The sequence below is a fragment of the Rhinolophus sinicus genome, chromosome 5 (assembly GCF_057876585.1).
Source record: "Rhinolophus sinicus isolate RSI-liver-muscle chromosome 5, RSI-T2T, whole genome shotgun sequence".
NCBI lineage: Eukaryota > Metazoa > Chordata > Mammalia > Chiroptera > Rhinolophidae > Rhinolophus > Rhinolophus sinicus.
In genome coordinates, this window is record NC_142505.1 from 47,836,173 (window position 1) to 47,863,486 (window position 27,314).

At 51.8% G+C, this 27,314-nt stretch overlaps 2 protein-coding genes across 3 annotated transcripts in view; both read right to left on the reverse strand.

Annotated features, from left to right (window-relative positions):
• Positions 1-2,942: 2,942 nt before the first annotated feature.
• On the reverse strand, positions 2,943-5,526 carry MUSTN1 (musculoskeletal, embryonic nuclear protein 1). The gene is made up of 3 exons (XM_074313091.2): positions 4,640-5,526; positions 3,453-3,585; positions 2,943-3,250 (listed from the first exon to the last, which is right to left on the reverse strand). Exons 1-3 carry the CDS (start codon positions 4,646-4,648, stop codon positions 3,144-3,146), a joined length of 249 nt encoding a protein of 82 aa, XP_074169192.1. The 5' UTR covers positions 4,649-5,526; the 3' UTR covers positions 2,943-3,143.
• Positions 5,527-9,758: 4,232 nt separating this feature from the next.
• STIMATE (STIM activating enhancer) overlaps positions 9,759-27,314 on the reverse strand; it is a 48,005-nt gene continuing 30,449 nt past the window's right edge. Inside the window, exons 2-8 of one of the 2 annotated variants that reach the window (XM_019724285.3) lie at positions 24,741-24,789; positions 22,739-22,834; positions 19,052-19,173; positions 14,092-14,204; positions 12,885-12,962; positions 11,938-12,087; positions 9,759-10,120 (exon numbers count right to left, since the gene is read on the reverse strand). In XM_019724285.3, coding sequence (XP_019579844.1) covers positions 10,004-10,120; positions 11,938-12,087; positions 12,885-12,962; positions 14,092-14,204; positions 19,052-19,173; positions 22,739-22,834; positions 24,741-24,789 — 725 coding nt within the window. In that variant the 3' untranslated portion in view covers positions 9,759-10,003. Of the gene's footprint in view, positions 10,121-11,937; positions 12,088-12,311; positions 12,963-14,091; positions 14,205-19,051; positions 19,174-22,738; positions 22,835-24,740; positions 24,790-27,314 lie in introns of those variants that run through there. The other variant, XR_012489708.2, reaches the window with a different exon arrangement.

The window sequence follows — 27,314 nt, forward strand, 5'->3', positions numbered from 1 at the left end:
GCGGGGGCAGTTTCTGAGAAATTGGGAGCTACAGGCCAAAAATTGCAGTGGTGTCAGATAAGCGGGCAAACTGCAAATGTCCCATGGACCTTGGCTGGGGACAGGAACATGTACAGTAAGTCCTCAATGTCATCATTGCTAGGTTCTTGGAAATGCAACCTTAAGTGAAATGACATAAGCCTGGTCGGACAATTAAGTTTGCGAACTTTCCACTGTGTAAGAGCATGGTGGAAAGTTTGTGAACTTAACTGTCCAACATTTTACCCTAGGCTAATTGATATAAATGAGTTTGGTTCCTACAGCATATTTCTGATCACAAAAACATCACCAAACTTCTAAATAAAAACGCAAAACACTTCTAATATTAAACATTGAAATAAACGTGAGCTATACACACATTTAAGAAAGATGAATAAAAACAAGGAAGATGATGCTTTTCCAACCCACTTATTTCAGTTCAGGGTTGCGGGTGGCCAAAGCCTCTCCCGACAGCTCAGGGCACAAAGCAGGACCCCACCCCAGACAGGCCGCCCTTGCATCGCAGGGCCACTCACACACACCCATACTTACTCAGGCTGGAGCAATGTATGCACACAGGCCAGTTCACCCCATGTGCACATCTTTGGCAAGTGAGAGGAAATCGGAGTACCTGGAGAAAACCCACACAGACATGGGGAGAACGTGCGAACTCCACACAGACAGTGGCCCCTGCTGGGAATTGAATTTTTTCCCTCATCAACATTATGACCGAACAAGGTTGAATAAAACGACATTATTCGAGGACCTGCTATACTGAGGAAAGGCAGGCTCAGATGGCAGTCAGGTATTGGCGTCGTTTCTGAAAGGTCTAGAACCTTCCCAGGTCACTACCACCCCTCACACCAGTTGCTCCAACAAGCTCCCTAGGACTGGGAGTTACAACAGTGAGCCAGCCCCACTTTCCATTAGCTCAGTCGGGGGGCAAACAGAGGGATGGCTGGGAAGAGGAAGGCTTGGGGGCAGCTTCTGGGAGGAAAGAGACAGCAGGTTAGGCCAGTGTGACTGGGCAAGATCTGATGGGGCCAAGGCAGGATGGAGCCATCTTATTTCTGGGGTGAGAGAGGCTGGGCCCAGGGCCCCCCTTCTCTCTTGGGGTCCCAGGCTGCTGTTCAGGCCCCTTTAATGTAGCCAGGACTCTTGGTTCAACTCCAGCAAGGCCGCCAACACCAGACCTGCACTTTGGCAATACAAACCAAGCCATAAAAATGTCCCCACGCTGTGGCCCAGAGGCCTCCCTCAGGGGATTTACTGAGAGGAAAGCAAGGGACAGAAGAGGAAGGACAGAGCTCCCGAGGGGGCCAGTTCAGGGTGGTGGTGCACACTCAGGGGGCCGACGTGGACGAGTCAGGCCCAGGAGCCCGTGAATCACAGCTTGAGGGAAAGGGCCAACGGCTAACCCATCAGCACACCAAGGCAGAGCCCTTGTCAAGAGCATCCATGGGGCGGTGACCCCAGGGCCTAAGGTAGGGTTATCGATGACTTTGTTCAATTCTCCTTTAATAAAGTTGAAGTGTCGCTTTTGTAACAAATAGCAATAAAGTGAATAAATAGGGGATCTGGACACAGCTGGTATTTGTGTCCCTGGTAGCTGTGGGAAAACCCAGCTCCTGAGTCAGTGGCCACAGATGGGGTAAAGATGTTTCAGAAAAATGCAGCCAGGTGCCAAATCCTGGTTTGGGGAAGGAGGACTTGGGGGCACTAGTTATGGGGGGAGGGACAGCCATTTGGGGCCCACTCGAGGTCCCGAGGCAGTGACTGGCTTGCAGAGGGCTGGGAACGGGTCTCCTCCATTAGCCCTGCCTTGGTCCCCACAAGTAGCATGTGGCCCTGGGGGAGGCATCATGGACTTGGGCGCTGTGTCTGTGGCTGCAGTAATGCAGTAAAAGTTCCTTCTCCGAGACACTCCAGCCAGAAGGCTCAGGTCTGTGCGCAGCTCCACTGCTCGCCCTCTGGCTGATATAACTGGGATCACACAGGGGAACGTACCCTGTCAGCAATCTGGGGGAAGAGCCTCCCCAAGGAGCCCACTGAGCAGGCCCAGGCCCTGTCCCCACAGGTCCGCTCCCTTGGGGCACAGAGCGTGGGCCCAGCCTGGAATAGCTATGTATGCAGGCCAAGTTGGCCGGGAACATGGGAAAAGCTGAGCAGCCAGATCCACCTGCCCGGGGGACAGGCTGGGCTTCCCTGTAGGCACAGCCCCGAGCCAGGCACTGTGAGCCCAGCCCCCACTGTGGTCTTGCTGTCACAGCTGGACAGGCCTCTGTAGTGCCCAGAGGCTAACAGCTGTATGCACACAGGGGACAGTGAGGCCTGAAGAAGGAAGATCTCACATGAGCCGAGCACCCGGTGTTTCCCTGGCTCAGGGGATCTGTGGGAGTGGCAATGGGGACATTCACCCTGAGCTCAGGAAACACACTGCCACTGGCCAGAAGGAGCGTCAATCGAGGGATTCAAGCTGGCGAGGAGGCAGTACAAGCAAGGGGATGGGGGCGGGGAAGGGGCTGTGAGATCCCTGGCTCCTGCAGAGCCGTGGAGTCCTAGGAAGCATCTTGAGGACTTCTGCAGAAGGCAGGGGAGGGACAGCCTCACGCTCCCATGTGCTTCACTCTGAGCAGCGTCACTGTGGCCTGCTTTATGCAGCAGGCTCCCGCTCTACTCCCTTGTCATACACAAGGAGAAACTGAGCTTTAGAAGAGAAATGGTCTGAAGTCACACAGAGGGTCAGTGCCAGGTCTCCACGTCCAAGGCTCTGTCTAGTATGCAGCCGTGGCCGTAACAGTACGTGCATTATCCTCTGAGACCCTCCCAAAAGCCATGAAGGGTACAGAACATGTGCCACACTCGCAACCTGCCCTCCCCTCCACTTAGGGGTCATGACCAGTGACCAACCAACACCCTCCAAATGCTGGGGCCACTTGGGCATCCTCTTTATTGGTGTTTCCCAGGTTCTGGTGCAGAGGTCCTGGGCTGAGGGGCCAGGGCTGTGGGGGAGGGGTGGCAGTCCCAGGGGTGACAGGTAAGCGGGTGAGTTCAGGCATAAAAAAGTTCTTGGGAAAGACTCCTGCGTCAGTGTTGGCCGTGGCGAGGGGAGTGGCGTGCACTTCTCAGCCAAAGACACTCTTGGCGGGATCGGCTTTGGGCTTGTCAAACACAGTCTCACTGCCAGTCCGGGTCCGGCTGAACACAGACGGGGCGGTGGTGCCAGCTTGCTCTGCAGAGAGGATGGGAAGGAGGTGTGCTTAGGGGCTCAGCCCGGCTTCCCAAGGAGGGAAGGCCCTTTTTGTGCAGAGCAATCCCGAGCCCGGGAGCTCTAGACTCTTAGAAAGGACCCATGGGACCCCCCATGCAGCACCCACCCCCTCCTATTGACACACAGGTGCACCGCCCACCGCCATCACCCCCAAAATACTCACCACACTCCCGCATGACCTGGTACGTCTTGGACTTGATCTCCTGGTTCTTGCTCAGGTTCCCTCGGGCCCCCTTCAAATCCTCCTCCTTCACAGGGGGGCGCTTCTTCTTGATGGGGGCTTCCTGAGTGCCAGCCTTGGAGAGCCCAGACTGTCATCTTACAACCTGAGGCCTGGAGGCTGAGACCCCTTTCTTGCTTCCTGAACTCAAGCCAATTCAAGGCCCATTCCTCTTCCAGCAAGCCTTTCCAACTATACTTCATCTGCCCGCCTTCCCCCCCAACCCCCCCACTTTGAGTTTCTCTGCCCTTCTCCACAGGTTGGGAGCTCTGCGGCTGTGGCCGCTGTAGCCTCACACCATCTGCCTGCCTGGCCAAGCTCAGGTCTGGGCACAATAGACAGAGGGGAAAGGGAATGGCTTTCAAGCTGAATTCCAAGGCTTTTGGTGAATTCCAAGACCTGCTAACCTGTGGCAGGGGTTCCCTTAAGGATTGCCAGTGTCCCCCCAAATTACCAGTATTTGCCTTGTGCGTTTTGGGGTGGGACTGGGATAGACGAATCAAATTGCCCATGAAGTCAGTCTAAAGTCAGCCTCCACCATGGAGCAGGCAGCAAAGATAACTGTCTGCTTAGCAGGCTGGTCTGTCTGTCCCCCCAGGGCTGGAATCAATCCCCAGACTCAGTGCCTCCTCACCCCTCAGTCCCAGCTGCCCTTGAGTCTGAGGCCTGCCCTCCCCTCAGCCCTGGGGGCAGGTACAAGGACTCCCTGGTCCATGAAGGAACACACTGCACCTCTGTACAGACACCTGGGCATCGGGTAGTACACCAACAGATTCAGCCTCACGTGTGTACACACACACACACACACCCACAAACATGCCCAACTCCACACACCAAGTCACACAGCGTCCTCACACACAAAGGCACACAGAGACCTGGAAGGACCACACATATTTTCCTATCCCTTCTAACCATGGCGTACCACCAAACTAGCTAAACAGGGATTCTCTCAGGATAAGCTGGGCCAGGATCTCTCCTACCTGAGCCCCAGCCTCCCAGGGGCTACAGAGCTGCCTGTGTTTATGCCTAGAACTCAGCGCAAGACACAGCTGCCGGGGATGAGTGTCCAGTTCCCCACCCTCCCAGCCCCCACACCCACTGCACCGACTGCCTGTGCTGGGCCCTCCTACCTGGGACATGGTGGGTGCTGTACGAGGGCTGCTCCGAAGGCCTCTCAGGCAGGCAGTAGCTGTGGGAGAGATGTGAGCAGTGCCCAGCCCTCTGGAACTTATATAGTCCGCTTGCCTGTCCTGGGAAGTCACTCCCCCTGCTCCGACAGGCTCCCCGATGATTCAGGACCACACAGCCACTGGCTTCAGAGTTTATTCTCAGAGATGAGAGGGGCGCGCTGAGCACAGCTGCCCGGGAGGCTGCAGCCTGGTGACAGCAGACAGCTGGGGAGACCCTGTACCCTCGGGAACAGCTGCTCTGTTTTCCAGCGGGAGGTGCTGGGACTGGCAGCGACGTCCCAGCTTGTTTATGAATGTAGGTCCTGGAATGTGTGGCAGCAGGAGCTGTCCGCCTGCGACAATCCATCCCAGTGTGGGGTGTCCCTGAGGAAGGGAGGGCTTGAGCCAGGCTGGACCTCTTTGAACTTGCTTTCTTCCTCTCTACGCCTTCCCTGGATTCCAGAGAGACTTTCCCTCCCTGCACGGCAGCTGAGTGGATGCTTCCTGCGTCTGCCTCTCATGAGCTCTGCTCAATGAGAGCTCACTGGGCCCTCACAGTGGACTCAGCACAGGTGGACTCGGCCAGGGGAAGCCCGGGGAACTCTGCACCTATGGTCTTGTTCATGGCCCCCATCCTTTGTCGGGCAAAGGGATGAAAAAGGTGGGGTAAGGCACTCAGGAAGGACCAGGAGGAAATCGTGCTTTGTGGTAAGGGTGAGCTGAGGGCAGGAAACACTGAGCCTCTGAGTGAGATGAGGTTCGAAAGGCGCCTGGCCTGAGGACATTTAGACTGATGAAAGAGGGTAGGCGAGAGTGAAGCCCATTCTAGGTATTGAGCTGTGAGAGAGAAACAGGCCCAAGGGCTCCCCTGAAGGTCACTGAGTTCTCCTCTGCTAGCTGCTAATACCCCCATCCTTGAAGGGAAGACCCCCGGGGCACATGGTAGGACTCTAAGCCTGGGCTGGGTATGGGGAGTGGACGTGGATCGGAGGCCAGGGCTTCCCCACTGGGTCAGACACACCCAAGCTCCTTGTCAGTGTGTGATGGAGATAATTTTTATGCCTGAAGGCCCCAGGCAGATGGAACCTAACTGGGCACTGACATTTGTTTATCCTGAATGCCACTCCACTGCTGTCATACCTCAGCCCCCCCCCAACCCCCCCGCAACCCCCCCCCACGCCTGGTCCTGACCCTAGGAGGCCAATGCGAGGACTGCCAGGCTCCATCTGAGACAAGTGCTGACATGAGGAATGCCTTCCGACAGCCATGGGCATAAACCCAGGACTCCGAATAGGGGCCAGAGGCACGGAGGGCAGGCCCGGCTTGAGAGCCCAGCTCCCTGGGTGAGCGCTTCGGCACTGCCCCCACAGCCGGCTCTGCCCAGGGAGGCACGTGCCTTCCAATACTGTGGCTTCAGGGGCAAGGATACGTATGTTCAGTCATCACGGCACCGCTCACTCCTCCGGGAGGCAGAGAAGCTTTTACTCATATGAACAGGGAAGTGGAAATGGCAAGAGTATGTTTGGTATTTTTCCTCAGCAAATTTTGGTTCCTGCATCTACTAGGAGGCGATGTAAGGTTCATTCTCACTGTTTCCTAGGGAGAACCTTTCAACCCACTGGGGAAATTTCCTTGACCCCACTAAGCTGTTTCAACTCCAGAGAATACACAGCCAACAACCACAAAGTAATGGTTTCTTTTTTTAAAAAAACCGTAATAAGATGTCAAACTTTATTGTAAACCATTTTACAATGTAAGTACATCGTCTTCCCTTTCATTTCAAGAATGTGTTTCTGTGAATTGTAACGCCACACATTAAGCAGCCTCACTAGGCAGACAGTGGAAGCAGGCCATGGTTTGCTCACATAGGTCTGACTTCCAACAAACTTCATGAAAAGAAATCAAATTAACCCAATTCACCCACCCACCCAGGAGCTCGAGGAGCTGACAACAGTTGGACCAGAAGTCCCTCACCGAGAGCAAAGCCCTTCAGAGCTACCAGTTTCACAGGGTAAAACAGAGAGCTCTCCCCTCCTAGTTGGAAGCCTGTGAAACTCCTAGAGCCAGCCCTGCACACCACAGGTACGTGCTCTGGCCCATGGGAAGCTCCCAGTGCCACCTGTGTTGGCTGGGCTGCAAAAAGGCCAGTGAATTGCAGTCTTCAGGGCAGAGTGGGCTGCCAACCAGATGCTGCCTCTTCAGACGGACTCTGGGTGGCAGCCTATAGGCCTACACCGCCTGGGGAAAGATACAGCTTGGATTTCCCTTCAGAGGCATGACAGGTCAACATTAACCCAGGACTTCTTGCTGCCAGGAAGGGGCACAAGTTAAAGCTGGAGGCAGGAGGCCACCAGTGTGCCCAAGGGCTAACTGATAGACCACAGACCTTCATCTCGTAGGTCTTCGGGCTGAGTGGACCAAGAAGTCACTGCTACCCGGGATCTCACCAGCATCCTTCCTTGCTATTGTCAACATCCCACTGACAACAAAAGGACATAAGGGCCACAGCGATCTCTTCCAGATATGACAGTTATACCTCATCAGGTTATTTCCATTAGTTACAAGAAACTTGTTCATGACCTTGACTTACAAGTTTTCGTCACGAGTGACTGGGCCAAGGTTCAGATTTATACAAATGAGATGGACAGTGCATAAAATCCGTCGGTGTCCCATGGTTTCTCAAGCACAGTGATACTTGCCATATAGCTGAGTGAAGAGCTGCACCTTGTAAGGCACCTTGGAGCAGGTGGTGAGGGAATTCGCCTGGGGAGGGAGGACAGCTTGGGAGCAAGCCCTGACACAGCTCTCTGCATCCATTCTCTCGGAACAGTGTTCCACAGAAAAAACCCCCGTGATGGCAGGAGGCACTCCCAGCGAATACAAAGCATGCACACATGTGTGAGTGCATGTACACAGGACGATGGTGAGGCCAAACACGTGAGGCTATGCTGTCCAAGCCCACACAGCGCAAGGCTCTCTACGGTTAGATACCATCTCCTAGTTAGCCAGCTACACAGCTGTAGCTCAGAGACTGAAGCCCTTACTGAAAATCAGGATACAGGGAGAAACCACCACTTCCTCGCTACCTCTGTCCTCCAAATGCACTGCCCAGTAGGGGCCGGGACGAGCCTCGAGATGAGCAGGTCACCTGAGAGCTATGTAACCCAGTGTCCATCTGTCACAGACTGTGGCTCCTCTACTCCCTGTCTCCCGTGTGGAAACATCAGGAGCTCAAGACTGAAAGTGAAGCTCTGATTCTGAGCTCAGGAAGGTACAGGAAACAGCTGTGGACACAGGTTGTTCAAATCAAACTGAAACAGGAGGGAAAATTAAGGAGAGTCAGCAATGCCACGAGGGGGTGATGTCTAACAGAATGACGTCAGTCCTGGTCTTCCCAAATGCCGGTTCTCTAGTAGGGAGACACCCACTAACACAGCTAAGAGGTGACGGGGGTGGGGGTGAGGGTGGGGGGAAGGGCACGAAATGAGAGCAGAAGGGATGTGAGCATGGAGATAAGACTCCAATCTCACACAGGCATCGCCCATAGATGCCCACACTGGCAGAACTACCTCTTACTGTAGTTATAGGTCCTGGCTCCTCTCGGCTCTCTAGCTTCTGGACTCCTAGAGAAGATGGGCTGAGAAGGCCTCCCCAAGGCTTGTCCCCCATGTCCCAGGGGGCTGTATGAGGCAGAGGATAGCCTCAGGATGCCTGGTTTAACAGTTTGGCTCACGTACCACAATTCAGACCCAATCTGCTTAAGTGAAACACGTTTTTCTGTAAGACTGAAAAGAAAGTTCTGGGTGGTGTGGCCTCCCTTGCACCCGTCTCACTCACTTCCAGTTCACACCTTAGCAGTGTGGTATTCTGTTCCTAACGTTCTATGGCTGCTTCTGGCTATGACAAAACACTGGGCTGCCCCCCTTGCTGCTGCCACTGCAGGGCAAGTACCCAGGTCAACCCATTCCAATGCGAGTCAGCAGATTCCCAAAGCCATAGTGGCCTGTGCCCAGACTGTGTGGGTGCCACTCCCCAAGGAGGGGACACCGCTTAGAAACACCTCATCCTGCCTGTGGATACAGAGAGCGAGCTCTCTCACCTTGACCTGTCTCACCGCAGGCACCCCACAGCACATGAAAAACAGGATCATTTGGTCAGGCAGGCATTCTCCAGACTCTTGTGCAAAATAAGTGGATGAGATAACAGGCCTGGGGCAGCCTGATCTGGAGCTGGGTCCAGAGGCTGGTTCTGAAGGCTGCACCAATGGGAGAGGAAGGAGGCTGAGACGACATTTTAAACTTCAAACATGGAGGCTCTGCAGAGAGGCAGGGAACAAACAGGAGCAGCCTCACAGTCTCCATTTCTTGGGACACAGAGACCTCTTAGCCTCCTTTCTTGGTTACAGGTAACTAAGACCTGTGATCTGCCAGCAGTAATGCCAGGAGCTGGTGGGCCCTAGGCCTGCACTGGGGCCTGGGATCCATGTTTGGACCAGCTGCCTCCTGCTCAGGCCTGACCTTTACAGAACCACTGGGTTTGTGGATTTCACACAAGGGCCCATCTCCCTTCCTACTGGCTTCACTGCCTACTCTTACCATTCCAAATAAAAAACTCCTGACTTTTTCCTCCCACCAGTTCACATCCCACGAAAGGCAAATAAACCCATTTCTTTGGGGATTAAAAACAGTTTTTAAATACAACAGTATGAAAATATAACTTAAAAATATAAAAGTCAACAGCATACGGAAGACTTAAAAATCTATGTTTTGCCCATTAGTCCCATAGGAAATTAACACATACTCAAAAAACATTAACACTGTGACAGCTCATAAAACTGGCTTTAGAAATCAATAGTTATAAAAGCCATTTCGAGTAAGAAAGCACTGCAGTTCCAACTTCGTCAATGAGTGACTTTTAGCCCCAAACATGTTATGTCTTCACTCTCCAAGCTTTGGGGAAAGCCTCGACCCACAGTTTGGGTGTGCAAGAGTGTTTTCCTCAATGCCACCCAGCCAGACACAGGATAGGGCTTCTGGGCCCCTCACAACGCCATCGGGACAACAAGAAACAAACAAACGCCTTGCTTGCATATTTGGTCAGTGTTTGTAGTGCAACTGAGTGGGGACCTCCAACTGCCACGGCTCCCTCAGCACTGGCTCGTCCTGCCTCTCTCAAGTCCCAGCAGTCTGGGAGTGGACAGAGACAGCAAGAGGATGGAGGTAGAAGAGGAGGGGCAGAGAGAGGAGGGAAGGAATGATGCGGCAGAGCAACTGTCTGCTGACGCAGCAGCAGGCTGGGCCCCACCCGACCCCTGGCCCGGGAACGTCATACAGGCAGCCCGAATCGGTGCTTCTTCTTCTTCACAGGCTTCAGGGGGGTCAGTCTGTGGAGGTCCTCCTCCACGTCGGACTCCTCCATCTCGTCATCGGCCGAGATCAGGATCTGAGGCAATGGAGAGGCGTGGCCCTGAGTCACCACCAGCAGTGCCAGCCCCTCCAGGAGGCCTGCTCTCATCTTCCCTTAGAAGTGCGACGGGGAAGCCCCCTTTACAGGATGACACAAGCTGGTCCACCCCAACCCTATCCATGGGCTCCTGAAACCAGTGCTGAGTCAACATGCCCTCCCCTCTGCTAATGCTCCCACTTCTCCACCCAACCTCGAGCTGGGACCGAATCCCAGTTAGAGCAGACTCAGCAGGGACCTGCGGCCTAAGGTCATCCTGGCAAAAAAGACCAAGCTTAACAAATGGAGTGCCAGGCCCTTGAAACTGCCTCAAATATAGCAAAATGAAAAGTCCCTTTCAAAAGGAAAAGAAAACATTTGTAGGGCACACACAATGCAGAGGGATTTCAGAGTTTTGAACCAACTTTGTAACTTCTGAAGACAAATAGGAGTCCCTTGCTTTTGTGAGCCCCTGGAACGACTTGGCCATGCAGCCAGGGCACCTGGGGCATCCACACTCATTCGCTGCCCACCTGCTTGGCTCCTCAGACCTCTGAGAACCAGGGCAGGACTGGACCGCCCCGGTCCGGATGGAGAGGCCCAAAAGGCATCCGTGCAGGGGAAACTCATTCTACTCCAGATCAGGGCAGCCTCACCACCACGCCCTGGAGCACTCCCTTGCAGGGCTTCTTGCCTCCAATCTCGGCTCCCTGATCAAACACTCTCTCTGGCTCTCTACCACTTGTATAAACATGTCCCAGTTCCTCAGCCTAGATCACAAAGCACTTTGCCCATCTAACTCAGACTTTTGCTTCTAGCTTATTTCTTATCATCCCATCCTGTCCTCTGGAAGACATGCTGATCTGGCCATAATGAATTTCACAGGATTCCCCAAATGCCAAACCACGTGACCACGACTGCCCGTGAGTGGCTGCTTGTGCCTGTAATGCTGTTTGTCATCCACTTAATGTTCACCGAGCTCTCACAACACAACAGGCCGGTGCCAGATTCCAGGGCTCACCCTCTATCCCGCCATCTCCTCAGCTTTCAAACCACCCTCCAGGACGCCCCAGAAGTTAGAGCCTGTCCCAGCGTCCTCACAGGTTTCTGTTAACGCCTCAATCTCAGAACTTAGAGCAGACTGTCATGAGGAACTTCAGGCATTCGCCTTCACCTCACCCACAAGTCTGAAGGCCTCTTGGGGAAGACACTCAGCCGTTTCTGTAGCCCCTGTGCAGCGCAGGGCTCGGCACACCACGGGGCTGAACAAGGGCTCTCAGAAGGCGGCCCCGCCTCACCTGCAGCACGCAGAGGTGTGGCGTGAGTGCTGCTGGCTGCCCGGGACACACGATCTGGCCTCCATGCCCATTTATGACCAGCAATCTCCCTCAAGTCCAAACCTTTAACTTAGGAAACTTGAAAGTAAGAGGATAGGTTTGCCCTGATGGTCTGGTTACCCCTCCACTGCAGAAGTTCCCAGCTGGTTCAGCCAACACTTCCCTTGCTTAGTAGTGGTGAGCCGGGATTCAAACACCTTAATGCTTAAAGGTCAACGGTCAGGCCCATGAAAGTCCTTGCCAGCTTCCCTGGAACAAGGCAGCTCCATCCTGTCCTGTATTTCTCCACTGGTGGAGGGAATGTGGAGGGAGTCCACCCCCCACAGGTAATCTACCTGCCTGTCCTGGAATGGCCCACGGGACAGCAGACATGAATCCCGGCTAGATGGGACCCGCCAGCCTCTTCCCCCTCCCTCGGGCTGGTGTGAGACACGGTACCAGAGACTCCCTCAGGTGAGCAGCACGCGGGCTTGGCCCTACCTCAGACTCGGACTCCTCATGGGACGCGGCCCTTCGGTAGCGGACCTTGCTCCCATTCCTCGGGTCCTGGTTGGCTCCCCTTTCTTCCAGTTTAGCTTTCGTCCTGCCCTTTCTCATGAGGAAATTGTCCACTACCCAAAACATCAAAGACTGTGGGGAGGAAAAGTACAGATTACTCTGGGATAAGCCATTTGTGAAAGCAAAGCACAGCAGCCCCTACCCCCAGCCTTCCCACCCCATTCCAGATTACAACATCCTGAACTAGGGAAAGAAAATCCTCATCCAGTCCCCCTGCTATCGCTCAGAAGCTTAAAAAGAGATCCTCGTCTCTATTTCCTTTGATTTTTTATCAGAAAAAATCATGCCCTATTTACCCCAAGGGTTTTGTGGTGGAACCGATGGGGACAGCCTGCCTTGGGCCTTGCCCCAGCTGTTGGCAGAGCGGGGCCTGGAACCAAGGTCTCCAGGCTCCTGGTCTGGCTCCATCCTGGGCTGAGCGGTCGGCCAGCACACTCTGCCACGTCTATCAGCCCCAGGTTCCTTTATTGTTTCTTCTTGTATTTCCTAACTTCTAGACAGGGTGCTTGTAAGTTTCTCTTGGAGCTGCACAGTCAGGAATACACGGCGAGGGGTGAATTCCTAATAATGCTGATCTAGAAGTTGCTGTTACACAAGGGGTGGGACTCCTTGGCAGGAGGTCTCCTGGGAGAAAGGGCAAGACAAAGTTCCCAGGACCCTCCATCTTTTGCAGAGGCCCTAGAGCAGGGGTCTGCCTGGTGAGGAAGCAATCCTGCCATTTCCAGGTCTGGGGTGGCAATGGGAGGGGGTGAATGCGCACACAGAGGAACCTGGGGGCTATAAGGTGTTTTCTCTGTCAGACTCAGAACTCTGAACAGGAACACTGGAAAGCAAGGAGCAAATGGGTAAACATGCAACACGGCACTGACATTGACAAAGAAGGGGACGATCAGCATGACGATGGCGAGTTTCAGGTCTGGGTTTTCAATGGGATTCAATAGGGCCACCTGTAAAGAGAAGCAGACTCAGTGAGGTGGGGGAAGAGCACAGAGAAACCGCTTGGGGTGGGGCAGGGAAAACCACCCATGAGGCCCGGAGACAGGAGCTTAGCTCAGACACACACCCAGAGCCCTGAGAACAGCACCTCACACCCAGGGATATAGTCCTAGGTGTGACGGCCAACGAGAGCCCCCCTTAAAGACCACTTGGAGCCGTTAGTGATTTAGCGGCTTTCCCTGTGGTGTGGACTTGGGGAGTGAGGCTGGTGGACGCTCGTTGCAGATCCCAGCAATGAGGCACCAAGCCACTTTCTATCAGAAATCCTGCACCTCAGGGATCTCCTGAAGGACAACAGTTCTGAAAAGCCCTGGCTTAATTTCTTAAAAAGTAAAACTCAGCCACAAATAAAACCAAAGAATGGCCAAGCTATTTATTTCCAAAGGCTCTTTGGCTGATTTAATGTGGGCATGTAGGGAAATGGGCAGTGGAGGCATATCTGAACGGTCCTGGGGCAGAGGGCAAGGGCCAAGGGAACCATGTGTGACCAGCCACTGCCTGGGGCACCTGAAGGCTCAGTTAAACCACTGGCCAAGAGAGGTACATTAGCACCATGTTTCCCCGAAAATAAGACCGGGTCTTATATTAATTTTTGCTCCAAAAGACGCATTAGGGCTTCTGTTCAGGGGATGTCCTCCTGAAAAATCATGCTAGGGCTTCTTTTCCGGTTAGGTCTTATTTTCGGGGAAACACAGTAAGACATATGCAAATGTACAGAACACCTGCCTTACATTTACAGTGGTGAGGCCTGAAGACTAACGTCAGACAGTAAGCAACACGAGGGCAGGGGCTGTATTTTCATTGGCTTTATATATTCCATTGGCTTAATCTAGAGCAGACGTTTGTGTAACTGACGTGGATGGATGCTACATAAAAAAAAAATGACCAGTCACTGCTTTTGACAGGTAGCCAATAACTGCCATATCAGACCAAATCCAGGGTGTATTCATGGGGTTTTGAAAAAAAAGAAACAACAGATTTGGTTTTCCAGTAAAGTTGAGGCAGGAAGGTGGTGAGGGGAGGAAGTACTATCCTGCTTAGCATCTCAAGGAGCTGCTACAGAACAGACAAGAGACAAACCTTTTTCCACTGAAGTATTAGGAGGACGATGAAGACAACAGTTTTTTCAAAAATCATGATCACTATGTACAGAGCACACTGCCCGACCCAGGCTCCGCACTGCAGAGGGTCTCCTGCAGGGAGAGGGGACGCTGAGTCACATGCAGCCCAGGACAGGGGTGGCAGCCGGGTGAGGCCCTGCCCCACTCCCCACAGCTCCCGGAGCCCTCACACCCCCACCCCACACCCCTGGCTCTAGAGCTACTTAATGAGCCCCCAGGGCACCAAGAATCACCTCAGCACAACATACAAATGTGGGTGATTGAAACAGAATCAGAGAATTCCTAATTTGGAGATACCAGAGTAGCTTTTCCTTCAAGAGATTCTAAGATATAATTAAAAAGCACTAAAGTTACTCAGGACCCATTGCTGGAGGTTAGAAGAGCTAGTTCTTTTCGTCCGCTGGCAGCACAAGCTGTGTTAAGCAAGACTGCTATTATTATCCACTGTTGATTTTTCCATTGACTGTGGTGCTCTCTACCCTCTCCTCCCCCCATGGGCAGGCCAAGGCTTTTGAATTATGGAGGCAGCAAACAACCCCCTTGTTCATCTTCCCCTCCTATCCCCACTCCCCCGGTGTTCCTGCTGCCCTTAGCCCCGAAAGCAGAAATCTGACTTTGGAGGAATTCAGCGTCTGTCTAGATGGGGCACCCCAAAATACCTTGGGCTGGGGACAGGAAGAAAAGAGAAGCCCTCAAGGCAAGGAGTGATGGGCTGTGCCTCAGGGCTGTGACAAAGGTCCATCTGCGATCCCATCAGTCACTACGCTTGAGAAATGGAGGAACCCAACAGTTCACGTTGTGGGACACTCAGGCTGTCAAGTGTCTCGAGAATGTTTCAAAAGGGACCTGGGGAAGGGTGAAGGCTCAGCCCTTCCAGGGGACAAAATATATCCTCAGGGACAGGCAGGACCCATGCACGAGCCTCTGGGGAGCGATACATGCCTCCCCAATTGGACACCCAGGAGAACGGGGTTGGTGGGGGGAGACCAGGGGCCTGCTCTGGAAGCTGTGCCAGGGCTGCCTGACCACAGCTGGCCAGAAGAGGGTCTGGAGAGTTACATTTCAGGGGAGGCAAAGGCTCCAAGCCAGGCTGAGAAGAGAATGGCCCAGAGAGAAATCTCCAGCTTTGATTCTACAGTTTTTGAAGCAATCTCTGTCTGGGCACCAGTGCCGGAGGCCCCCAGCCCTGCCCGAGCCTGCCAATTGTACACGATGGAAGCGCAGTGAATACCTTCATGCAATTGTAATGGACACAACACCAGGCCATTCCCTTTTCTGGAAAACCTCAGGAGAAGCATGCAGAAAGACATCACTGCCTCTCCTGAGGTCATCCTATCTACTTTCACTTCTGGGATAAAACACATTTGAGCCAAAAAGCCATTTCAGAAGCACAATCTCTCCTAGTTAGACTTTCAATGGAGTTTTGTAATCCTTTCAGTAAACTACCTGACCTTACTGAGAAAAATTCTCAAAAACAACAGATCAAAGTATTTGTTTAAAACTGTCCAGTAAGATTGGGGACAGTCAGGCAGAAAGCACTAGTGGGAAATATCTCTGAACTGGGACAAGTGTGTTTAAAAGTCAACAGAACAAGTGGCAACACTTATTTAAATACTGTTCATAATGTGTTTACTCCATGTGCTCTTAGGCTTTAAGTGATGTCAAAAGAGGAAAATGTTTTCCTCCCATATGCCTGCCCCTCACGCTGCTGAGTTTCAGAGCCAAAACTTAGCTGCAGCTGCCTCTTTTTTCATTTAGATGCTTTAATAAGTTAAAAAATATGGTGAAAAAAGAAAAGAATCATGTGTAACGCCATCTCACACATCATTTTCTCCTGCGTATCCAGAGCACACATAGCAACAGTCAGAACGAGCACACGTGTTGGTTTTTCTGATTTGTTCCATTTGAGAGTCTTTCTAACGTTCCCCTGGTCTCGTCTTTCAAAGACAGACAAACCAGGCATCCTTGCTGTGTCCTGCTTTTTACCACACTGGACCCCATCAGGTATGTGGGTGTTTTGTTTTGTTGAAGTATTTCCTTCAACAACAGGATAAATCACAGGAATTTATCTATATCTAGAGAGGCTTCCGGAAGGGACCATTAGGACAGAGACGGGCAGCAAAGCCCACAAACCACTGGTGCCCATGGGACACAGACCTTGTTTTCAGGACTTCTTCATGGCAGAAGGGCAGCGTGGTCATCAAACTGCAGATACCATGTGTCACCTGGATCCTGTCTTGCCCCTCAGGGCTGTGTGGCATTCTCCAAGTCCCATGTTCTTGTTAGCAAGTTCACCTTTTCTTCTAGAGACCATGGAAGCACCTAGCGAACAAGCCCCTCTTCTTCATTTACCTGAGAAGGGAGCTATGGAGCCTCCATGGAATTATTCCCTCACGTGGACGGGCCAGTTAACAGGTGTGGTAGGTAGAATACTGGCCCCACAGAGATGCCACGTCTTAATCCCCAGAACCTGTAAATATGTTAGGTAACATGGCACAGGGGAATTAGGCTGCAAATGGAATTAAGGTGGCTAGTCAGCTGCCTCTAAGACAGGCTGCGTGCCCTGGAGTATCCAAGGCAAGGCCCAATGTCATCGTAAGGGCACGTCGAAGTGGGAGGAGGTGGCAGAAAGTCAGAACAATATGAGGTGAACGGAACTCGACCTGCTGTTGCTGGCTCTGAAGATGGAGGGCCACAAGCCAAGGAATGTGGGCAGCCTGTAGAAGCTGGAAAAGGCCAGGAAATGGATTTTGCTCTTAGAAACTCCAGAAGGAACCAGTCCTGCTGACACCTTGATTTTAGTCCAAGAGACCCATGTTGGATTTCTGAGCTACAGAACTATAAGACAATATAGTCTGTGCTGTTTTAAGCCACTAATTTTGTGGTAATTTGTTATAGCAGCAATAGAAAACAGTAGAAATTGACAGAAATAGAAATTGGGTAACTGAGGACATACACGATCTTTCTTTCTCAGCCTGGGGCGAGAAGACTTGAGATGGTCCTTGATAAAGGGCAGCTGCACTTGGAGACACCCTAGTTTGAAGACTCAGTTCCCAAAGGCAGTGCTGACCCAAGGGCAGAGGCGGAGACAGGCCAACTAGGTAGAGGAGGGCGGCATGGAAGCAAGAGGTTCAAACAACCTGCCTTCTTCCTTTCAATCTACTCTTGGGGACGCAGAGAAAACATGCCAGGAGCAGGTGTATCAGGACCAGACCTCATCTCCATTCCCATGTCACTGAGTGGCTATGGGTGAATCTCCACCCATATGGGTAACTGGCTATGGGTGGATCTCCCGTGGCACTGACCATTTACAGTTGAGAGCCCTGCCTTCTAGAAGGGACTTTAACAGCAAAGAAGTAGTCATAAGCACTGTTCTTAGAGGTGATGTGAGGATTAGGTACCCAGTGTGGCAGCATAAACCCCCGACCCCACCCTGGCTGTGTACTGGCTATGTGGGCTGCCGGCATCACTCAACCCAGCTGCTGATACCCTTAACCCTGGGCCCTAAATCCCGGGGGTGGAACAAGGCCTGAAGAAGGCACCTGACCAACAGTCCTGCTGAGACACATCCAGCCTATCCTATAAGTGAGGACAGTGCTGCTTTGGTCCGTGTGCGCTGTGGTCCATTTCCATCCTCCAAGCTGAGGAGTTTTACTTGGAGCTTCTCAGAAGCCTTCCTTGGAGCCACGGGAGCACATGCTGTGTGTCAGCCACTATCTTAACTTAGTGACTCATTGGGCATCAAGTAACGGGGCTAAGAAAAGCCCTCCCCTGAGCTCATCTCCCCTCAATGGAGACAAACAATTACTAAGATTTCTAGAAATACCCCAGGCACTCACAGCCAGCTCCACGAATCGGCTCCCTTTGTAAATGTCAGTCCCTTGTGAGTCTTCAGTCATACAGGAGTGAGCAGCCCTCTGACCCAGGAAAGGAGAGTGGGATGCAGAACGCCACCTGTATTCCCTCCCTCTGGACGCGTGTGACCCTTTCGTGGCAAAGGTCCCCGCTGAGAACAGGAGCTCCTGCCTCCTGATTGCAGGGCCAGCTGTGAAGGTGGGAGAGCGCTCTGTTACCCCTTAACCCTGGGTCCTAAATCCCGGAGGTAGAGCAAGGCCTGAGGAAGCCACCTCTCACTAGCAGCCTATTAAGATCACATCCAGCCGTTCTGAGGGGAGTACAGAGTAAAAGGCACTGCTCTGTGCTCAGAACCAGCATGGAGGCGGCTTCCTACCAACTATATCCCGCGGGGTCTGATGAGATGCGATGGGGCTCAATGCCAGGCCGGCATCCGTAGGTCACTTGTTTTAAGCTGTGTCTCTGAGTGAGAACGGAGCTGGTGTCCTTGGTGACTGTATGTGCCAGATGCTGGGCAGCTGGGCCAGCCCACAATCAGGGGATGGAGGCAACTTGGTCCCAGTGGGGACACACCCTCCAGTCCTGACCTTGTGAGCCCCAGTGGTGGAAAAGCCCAGTGACAGGACAAGCACAGACATGCAGCAGAAAGAGGAGCAGCTCCCTACTGAGCATCTCCCAAACCAAGAGCCACCCCCATCTCTCTAATGAGGTGGGCAGGTGCTGTGAGCTCGGAGGGCAGCTTGGCAGAGGGCTTTACGGCTCTGTAGGTGGGGTCACCAGTGCCCTCTAGTGGAAGAGGCAAACGTTGTACTCCTTCTGCATCTAGGGTGTCTCCTGGATCCTGCCACCAAAGAGGGAGCCTAAGCAGGGAAGCGCACCCACATGCCACAGACATACAGACATGGGGCACTCCAACACTGGCAAGAGGAGGGTGCTCTGGCCCCAGAACCAGCCTCTCCACCACAGAAGAGACAGCCACCAGCTCCTCTCCAAATCCACTGGCTGGAGCAGAGCCCCCGCTAGGCGGCCCCCTTCATGCCTGGTCTGTGCCCCTGGTGTGTTACCATATTCGCCAAAGCGCAGCGACTCCCACTGCTGCCACTCCACCAGGACGCTGACCGCACGCACGCCCACGTAGATGAGCAGCATGCCCACAGTGGCGTCCAGCAGGAAGTTGATGAGGTACCTGTGCGGGGAGGGAACAGTGGCACCATCAGGAAGCAGCACCAGGGAGCAAGAGCCCGGCCCTGCGGCTTCCCAGGGCCAAGGTCAAGGCTGGTGACCCAGAACTTCGGCCTTTTTCGGGGGCGGGGGCGGGGGGAGCCTTCAATGTGCCTGTGCAAGAGGCTGAGGGCTCACTTCTGGGAGCCCCAGTGAAGCCTCCCTATGCAGTGTGTGGACCCTTCAGGCGTGGAACAGCTTGAGGGAGGCGTGGAAGAGCGACAAAGGCTTGAAAGACCACAAGTGTTCCTGCCAAACGCAGACTGGACAGAGTGCCTGGAAGCAGCCAAGGAAGTCAACAGGAAAACACAACTTATTGATTAAAACAAATCTGCTCAATGACTGTTTCCTCCCTGACAGTCCGGCCCCACCAACGCCCGAGTCAGTGCCACTGCACAGAGCAGCTCAGGAAATGGCCTCAGGGGTATTTTTAGACCAAAGAGGGCAGCGCCACGTGGCCCTCGCTCATCCCCGTGCTTCCAAACCTGCCATGTAGATGAGTGCAAGGAAATATTTCTAAAAAGGAAGTTTTACTTCCCATGGAAAAGGCAGGATGATGGAGGAAGGAAGGAGGCGGGACAGAGGAGCGTGTCTACCTTGCCCACGTGTTCTTGTCAAGTCTGTTTCTGTCTGTCTGACAGACACCTTTTCCCTTGCCAAGGGACGGTCCCTTGCCCACTGGCCCTCCCTCAAGGACCTGTATCCAGACCTCTTGCTGGGTACCTGTAGAGAGGCCTGGCTCTCTAGACAGCAGGAAACACGCAGTCAGGTTCTAGGCCACTGGGATGCCACAGGGCTCGGAAACCCCCAGAGAAGCTCCAGGTACCACAGACCAACTGCAATGCTTCCGAGTTACTGAGGCTTGAGTCCTTTAAAGATGACTCAGCCACCACCCCAAGGCCTGGACGACATTCACAGCCCTCTGAGATCAGAGGGTACACACACTGCTCTGTGCTCAGGACCCTGCCGGCGCCCTGCAGAGGTGAGAAAACCAGAGGGAGCGGCAGCATTTTCTCCTGCCTGCCCTTCCGCTTTAACATCACAAGGGGTCACTCTCAGACCAGACATGGAAGGAATAGTGACTACTTCCACGGCAATTTCTTCAAACTCACACACAGCTGCGCTCTGGCCCTGCGCTATGCCGCTCTCAGATGCTTACATCTAACTGGTTTCAAGTGGTTCTCACACGTGAGACCCATCCTGAAAATAGCAAGAACACCTGATACACATACAGGCACACTTCGTCTTACTGTGTTTCACTTTACTGCGCTTCATAGATGTTGCATTTTTTTTTTTTTTTTTTACAAATTGAAGGCAAGACCCTCTACCAGCAAAAAGATTACCACTCACTTTATTGTGTACTTGCTTTACTGCGGTGGTCTGGAACTGAACCCACAGTATCTCTGAGGTACGCCTGAACATACATTAGTTCATTCATTCCCTCACCCAAGTTACTTGAGTCTACAGTGTGCCAGGTCTTGGGAACAGGCAGAAAGCACTATACTCTGAACCCAGCACAGGTGAGAGCGGCAGACAGCACAGTTTTATGTGGGCCACAGAGCCAGACTGGCTGGGTTCAAGTCCTAGCTCCATCACTCTTGAGCTGTGTGAACTTGATTAACAACTCTCTGCCTTAGTTCCCTGACTGTAAAACGAAGATAATCAAAGTGTCGATATTGCAGGGCTGTTATGAGGATCAAATGAGTCAATATATGTAAACACTACCTACCACACTGCAAATGCCACACCAACGCACTCTTAGAATCATAGCCCCTCAGTCACGGAGCCCTGGGTGTCACAAAAGCTTAACTCCCATCCAAGCAGCATCCTCAGCACAGGGAACCCGAGGCCACAGGAAGCAGCTTGTCCCTGTTTGTTTCTCCTCTCTCTGAGCTGAAACTGTCCAGGTTTGTAGACGCCCAAGATACCCCAGGTCTAGCCCAACCCTACCCCATCTGTAAAAAGTCACAGGGTGCAGCCTGGAATAAATCCCAGTACAGCACCTGCTCTTCCACAAGTTTCCCAAGTTTTAACGACAATATCCTCCAACTGAACTATTAACATCTTCATTGATAAATGCCCTATGGTTCCCCGTGGCGCTTACACTCATCATCTCAGGACACCCTCACGGTGACCCGGGGATCTGGTAGGGGACACAGGACAGATGAGGAAACTGAGGCTCAGGAAAGTCTCACCACGTCCCACAGTCCGGCCTCTCAGCCAAGTGCTCTCTTCACCACCCCAAGCTCCATCTTGGGCCTTTTCTCCTCCAGGCTGAGCACCTGAGATTGGTCACCCTTCTCCGTCTTGGCTGTGATGCAGTCTGTCAATGTCCCCCTTTAAAGTTGTATCATCTTTTTGCTGATGGGCAAGGGAGGCACCGTAAGGGACAGTGATATGGCCACAGCTGCGCCAGGAGTTAGGTTTCCTTGCCCCAGTGCCTCTGGCATATGTGGCTGGCTCTCAGACGATCTCAGCCAACGACAGCAAGATGATTAGCAGAGGAGCCATGAGCTTGCTGCTAGGCTCAAGGATTGCAACGACAAAGCCCTTCCCTGACTGTTTTCCCTAGGGAGGACCACCTTCCCAGTCCCGTGCTTTGAGACTACACCCAAACAGATCACAACCTATCCAGGCCTTAAGGAAAGACCCTGGGAAGGAACACTTCACAACTTCCTTCTAGAAATCTGGGCCTGACTAAATCTCAAAACTGTACACTGTCACCAAAAAAGAGAAGCTGAAAAGAATCTTCCAGTCCAAATGATCTTAAATACACAAGGAACCTCTTGGTAAGGGAGTCACCAGCCCTCCAGGCAGAGGGCAGCATGACAAAGGCACAGAAGCAGGAGACAGCAGGTAGGGTTGGGAGCCACGAGGAGTAGCCCAGGATGGCTGGAGCACCAAGTCGGAGCCCGGAAGGTAGGAGATGGAGCCAGCACTAGGCAGGTGAGCCCCCTTTTCCCCTCCAGCTGCTAAGGAGGCACCAGGCCGGGGCTGTCTATACAAGCAGGACAGCGTATCATGGCCCAAGTGGGATTTCAGGCAGATGGCTCTGGGCTGTGTGGAAAGCACACTGTATTGTCAAGGACAAACAACCCATGGTCTTCAGGTCAAAGAGGTCAACGAAGGTTAACAACGGCTTTGGTCCTGAGTGGCTGACACCACAGAGAAGCCCTGTGTGTCCTGTTCCAGCACAGAGACACCCCTTTGGGGAACTGTGCTTCCATGCCAGGGGCTGCCTGGAAACTGGGAGACTTGGGGTACTAGGAAGCCAAGAAACAGAATTCAGATTGATTGGCAGGAATCCAGCGCACAATGTCACCAGGCAAAGCCCTAACATTCAACTAATAGGTGTGTGTCTGAGCTCACAGGCAGCACACACAGGATGACCTCTCAGAGGTCACAGAGGGCACAGGCGAGCCGCCCTCTCCCCCAGCTAGAGGGAACATGACTGGCTGCAGAAAGCAAGGCCAGCCGGCATTTTAAGTGGAGGGGCGGGTAATGTTTATACTCAAATACAGGCCACTTACAGTGAACAAGGGTCCTCTTCGGTGAGATCTGCTAGGTATACATTTGCGAAGTGGATGAAGAGCATTCCTATGGCTTGTTTGGAAGTGTCTAAAAACCTGTACAAAATAGGACCAGCACTTGTTATCACTCCGACAAGAGGGTAATATCCAATCCGGGGAAAATGCTAAGGCTGAAGTAGGAGAAAAGCCACTGGGAGACCCCAACTTCTAATTACGAGTCACCTCTTCCTGGGGCATCAGTACTAACTCAGGGTTGGTGCTTCAGCTGCCTTTCAAAACCTTCAATAACAGTGCATGGAAATTCCTAAAAGGCCACCGATGAATAACACATATTTAAATACATTAAACACATATTTAAAATAGGTGTCTTTACTTTTACATGTTTTGTTACTTCAGAATGAAATGCTGGATCACAACTTTGCGATGAAGTCCAAGTTGTCTCCTTTCTTAGCGAGCTCCCACTCAGCCTCACTGAGGCAGCGAATGACGTGCGAGTAAGGACACTTGCACACAGCTAGTCCTGCAGGTGAAACCCCCAACAACTTTCCGCTGCTGCCATTTCAACACTGGGCTAGATCAGGGATAGGCAACCTTTTCTGTAAAGGGTCCAAGAGTAAATATTTTAGGCTTTGTGGGCCATTGTCCTCCATAGCAATTACGTACTCTGCCATTGTAGCCTCAAAGCAGACATCGGCACTACTGTTCCTGTAACACTTTATCTATGAAAACAGACAGTGGGCCAGATTGGGCCTGCGGGCTACAGTCTGCCAACCCCTGGGCTACTTGAGGAGAATTTCAAAAAAGGAAACAACAAAGTTGTTCGTCTTTGGGACACCCTGTGCTGTCCCTCCCCCCTAGTCCACAGGGCAGGAGCAAGGTGGAGATGACGTGGGGCCTTTAGTCGCTTCTCTGCCACAAACACCTGGAGACTACTGTGGTTTGTGGCTGGGGAACCTTTGAACTGAGGCCATCTCTCTCGGCCCCCCAGGCTGGGCATCCAGAATGGGCTGGGCCACTGAACGGGGGTGATAAAGGGGCACACAGAAGTGCATGGAACTTCAGCCATGGGATCTCAGGACTAGAACAGACCTTAGAGATGATCCAGACCAACCCTGTGACCGAGGCTTGAAAATCAGTTCCTAAAATTACGGCAAAGTAGGAGTTACCAAAGGGCAGTGTGTGTAAACACAGCACCCCAACTCTCCTCCCTAGGTACCCCCAGCCCAAGCTGGATACTCAAATTTGAGAAACCAATTGGGGGGAAACAAAAATAATTATCAACATCCAGAACTAAGGCATTGGAGATCAATCAAGTATGTACTGAACCTTTTATAGGGGTCTTTACCACACTGATTTATCAGTTTTCTCTGAAGGAGAAAAATGCCTATTTTGTTAGGATAGGTGGCAGTCTGAGACAGCCCGAAAAAGGTAAGTTTCTTGTGGCATCATGCTGTCCTGAAGAGCTGGCTGTCTCCTTCCACGTGATTTAGTTTTCTAAGTTTGTCTATAGAAGCTATGTCTGAAGCTTTACTACCATTTTTTATGAAGGAAAAACTGCCCCCACAGCGTCATCCTAGAACCAAGAAAAACTAGTTTTGGGGAGAGGAACATTTACATGGTATATATGACAAATCTCCAAATTTAGATTATTTTTTGCTTATGCATACAGACTATAGAATCCAAGGATTTAACATAATCTAACAACAGAGAGACATAACTGAAGGAGCCGGTGGCACAGATTGGTATCTGTATTATCTTCCCTCTTCTAAAACTGGACAGCAGAGTGTGACAGACTCAAGGTAGGGCTCAACAGTTACCGGGAGGAATCGGAGTGCTTTCATTATACACAGTTCCTGATGACTAATTCAGTTAAGGGAGTCCAACACTTAGTTATGTGTAATTGCTCACATTCCATCCCTCCATCCCCCCCCCCCAAAAAAAAAAAAACACCCTGAAAATGGTCAAAAACATTCTAGGCATGAGTTAATATTTAAATACCTACCATATCCTCCATGGACGTCTTTCATGCTTTGGTTCTCTGAAGCGTTTGACTGAAAGAAAAGACAGACATTCAGTAGCTTTCCACAGCAATAACAAAGCAAAATGCAAATAATAAGTTGGGTTATCAGTACACTCAGTGCTTATCATGCCAAATTAAGGTACTTGCTCTTTTAATATGTGACAATGTACGATGAGCCGTGAAGGTCACAGAGGCCCGGTATTGCTACCAACCAGCACAGATTCTTCAGAACTGGACACTAGGAAGAATGACTCCTCACACTGTGGTAAATTGTACTTTCTTCTTCTTTGTGACAAGGCTCTCTCAGATATGGAATGGAAACCACAAAGTGGAATGTAGCTACTTCTAACTTCAGGATATGTTCTACCCAATGAAAAATCCATCCACCCACCCATACACCCAAAGGTTCGCTGAGGGCCTGCTCCCACCTAGGCACTGAAGAGACAAAGGCAGTAGTCTGTCAGGAAGGCAGACATATAGCCATGTGTGCAGCAAGTGCTAGAGAAGAGGTAAGTCTGAGGCAGAGTGAAGGGTTGGGGGAAGGATGACCAGCCCTGCCTGCTTGGAGGAAGGGTGCTAGTCAGCAGGGGCTTCAGCAGTGAGAGGTGGCCAAGCCATGTCCTGAAGGCTGGGGAGGAGTTTAGCAAATGGGTAAGGGAGGGGAGAGAGGTACATTCTGGACAGAGCACACACCACGAACTCATAGGCACAGGGACATAATGTAGCAGAGTGTGTTTGGCATAATTTGATTTGGATTTGATACAGCAGGTACCAAGGCAGACAAACTGAGCAGGGGCCACATGAGGGAGGGTCTTGAATGCCAAGCTAAGAAGTCTGGACTGAATCCTGTAGAGAAGAAAAAGCCAGGGAAGATGCTAAGCCGAGTGGAAGACATGCCAGGAAGTGTGTTTTAGAAAGCAGTTCTGAATCAGGCAGAGGGTGGATTTCTGGGGGCAGAGAGGACAGAGGAAGGACACTGGCTATGTCACAGCCCCAGGCAGTGGTACTGTCCCAGCTACAGCACAGCCAGCAGGGTGGGGTGCTCTCTCAACAACAGCCTGACTGACCTCAGACGGCAAAGGACTCCCCAGATTGACACCTTCACCTCTGGTCTACAGACACAACCGTTTTGAACAGAAGTAAACATAAAGTTTCTAAGAGTCCTGCCCTCCAGTGAAGCTCCAGGCAGACTATTTCCACAAGGATTCTATCTACTAAAACAAACACGGAAAGTGCCACATGTGTGATGTTTCCCACACAACAGTACTGAGGAAGGAACAGAGAGGGACGCAAGCCCACGGAGGAGGCCGCATTACCACTGGTAGCAGGCAAGGGCCAACTTCTGGCAGAGCCCTAATCTGCCAAAGAGGGTGCAGGCAGAGGAGACGGGAGACAGGGAGGGAGAAAACGGTGCCTAAATCAATACACCCTCCTTCTCTAAATGAATACACGCAGTCCACAGTTTGCAAAGCAAGGACAGTCTGTATACAGAAATGAAGTCTAGTGTTTAGACAGACAGTTTGATGGAGACCAAAAAGCAGGTGGAATTGTAAGGTGGCCTGTCATTCTGTTGACATATCATAGATCCAAAACATCAACGACACTAAAGAATCCAGAGTTGAGGGCAAGAGGTTCTGCTCGCCCGATTGGCTCTTGAAGGCAGGAGGCCACCTTCTCATGAGCACCCAAGTCTTGCCGAGGGGCTGAGGACTCAGAAAGGAGATACGGAGGAAACTGGGCCAGGACAAAACCATCTGGAGGGAAGCCCCCAGTCAGGGCTGGAGCCACGACGCTCCTTTGTTCTTTTGCTTCAGCGAAATCTGTCTCCATCAGTATAAAATAAGGACATCACAACATACCGCAAGGAGAACTTCCTCATTCATAGAAGGTATGTGCCGAAGCATCAGAATGGCTGCAATTTACTTTCAAAAGATTTAGGAGAAAAATCATATATGACATAGTATAATTACATAATAAACACGCTATTATAAATGGTATAATTCTAATGCATTATTATTATAAATAATAAATACAACAAATATAATTATATAATACATCCATTACTTATATTAATATGATATGTACTGTATAAAAAGACGCAAACGTGGTGTCATGGGCCAAACTGTGTCTCCCCTCCCAATTCTTATGTTGAAGTCCTAACCCTCAGTACCTCAGAATGTGACTATCTGAAGACAGGACCTTAAAAGAGGTAATTAAGGTAAAATGAGGTCATACGGGTGGGCCCTAATCCAACATGACTGGTATCCTTATAAGAAAAGGAGATTAGGACACTCACATAGACCGAGGGGGTGACCATGTGAGGACACAGTGAGGTGGTGGCCGTCTGCAAGCCAAGGAGAGAGGCCTTGGAAGAAACCAAACCTGCCGACACCTTGACCTGAGACTTGCAGCCTCCAGAACCGTGAGAAAATAAATTTCTGTTGTTTAAGCCACTCATTTTGCAGTATTTTGTTATGGCGACCCTAGCAAACTAATGCATGTGGCAACAGAGTAACAGGTGAACCCAGATGAAGGATAGTTGGGGATTCATTAAAT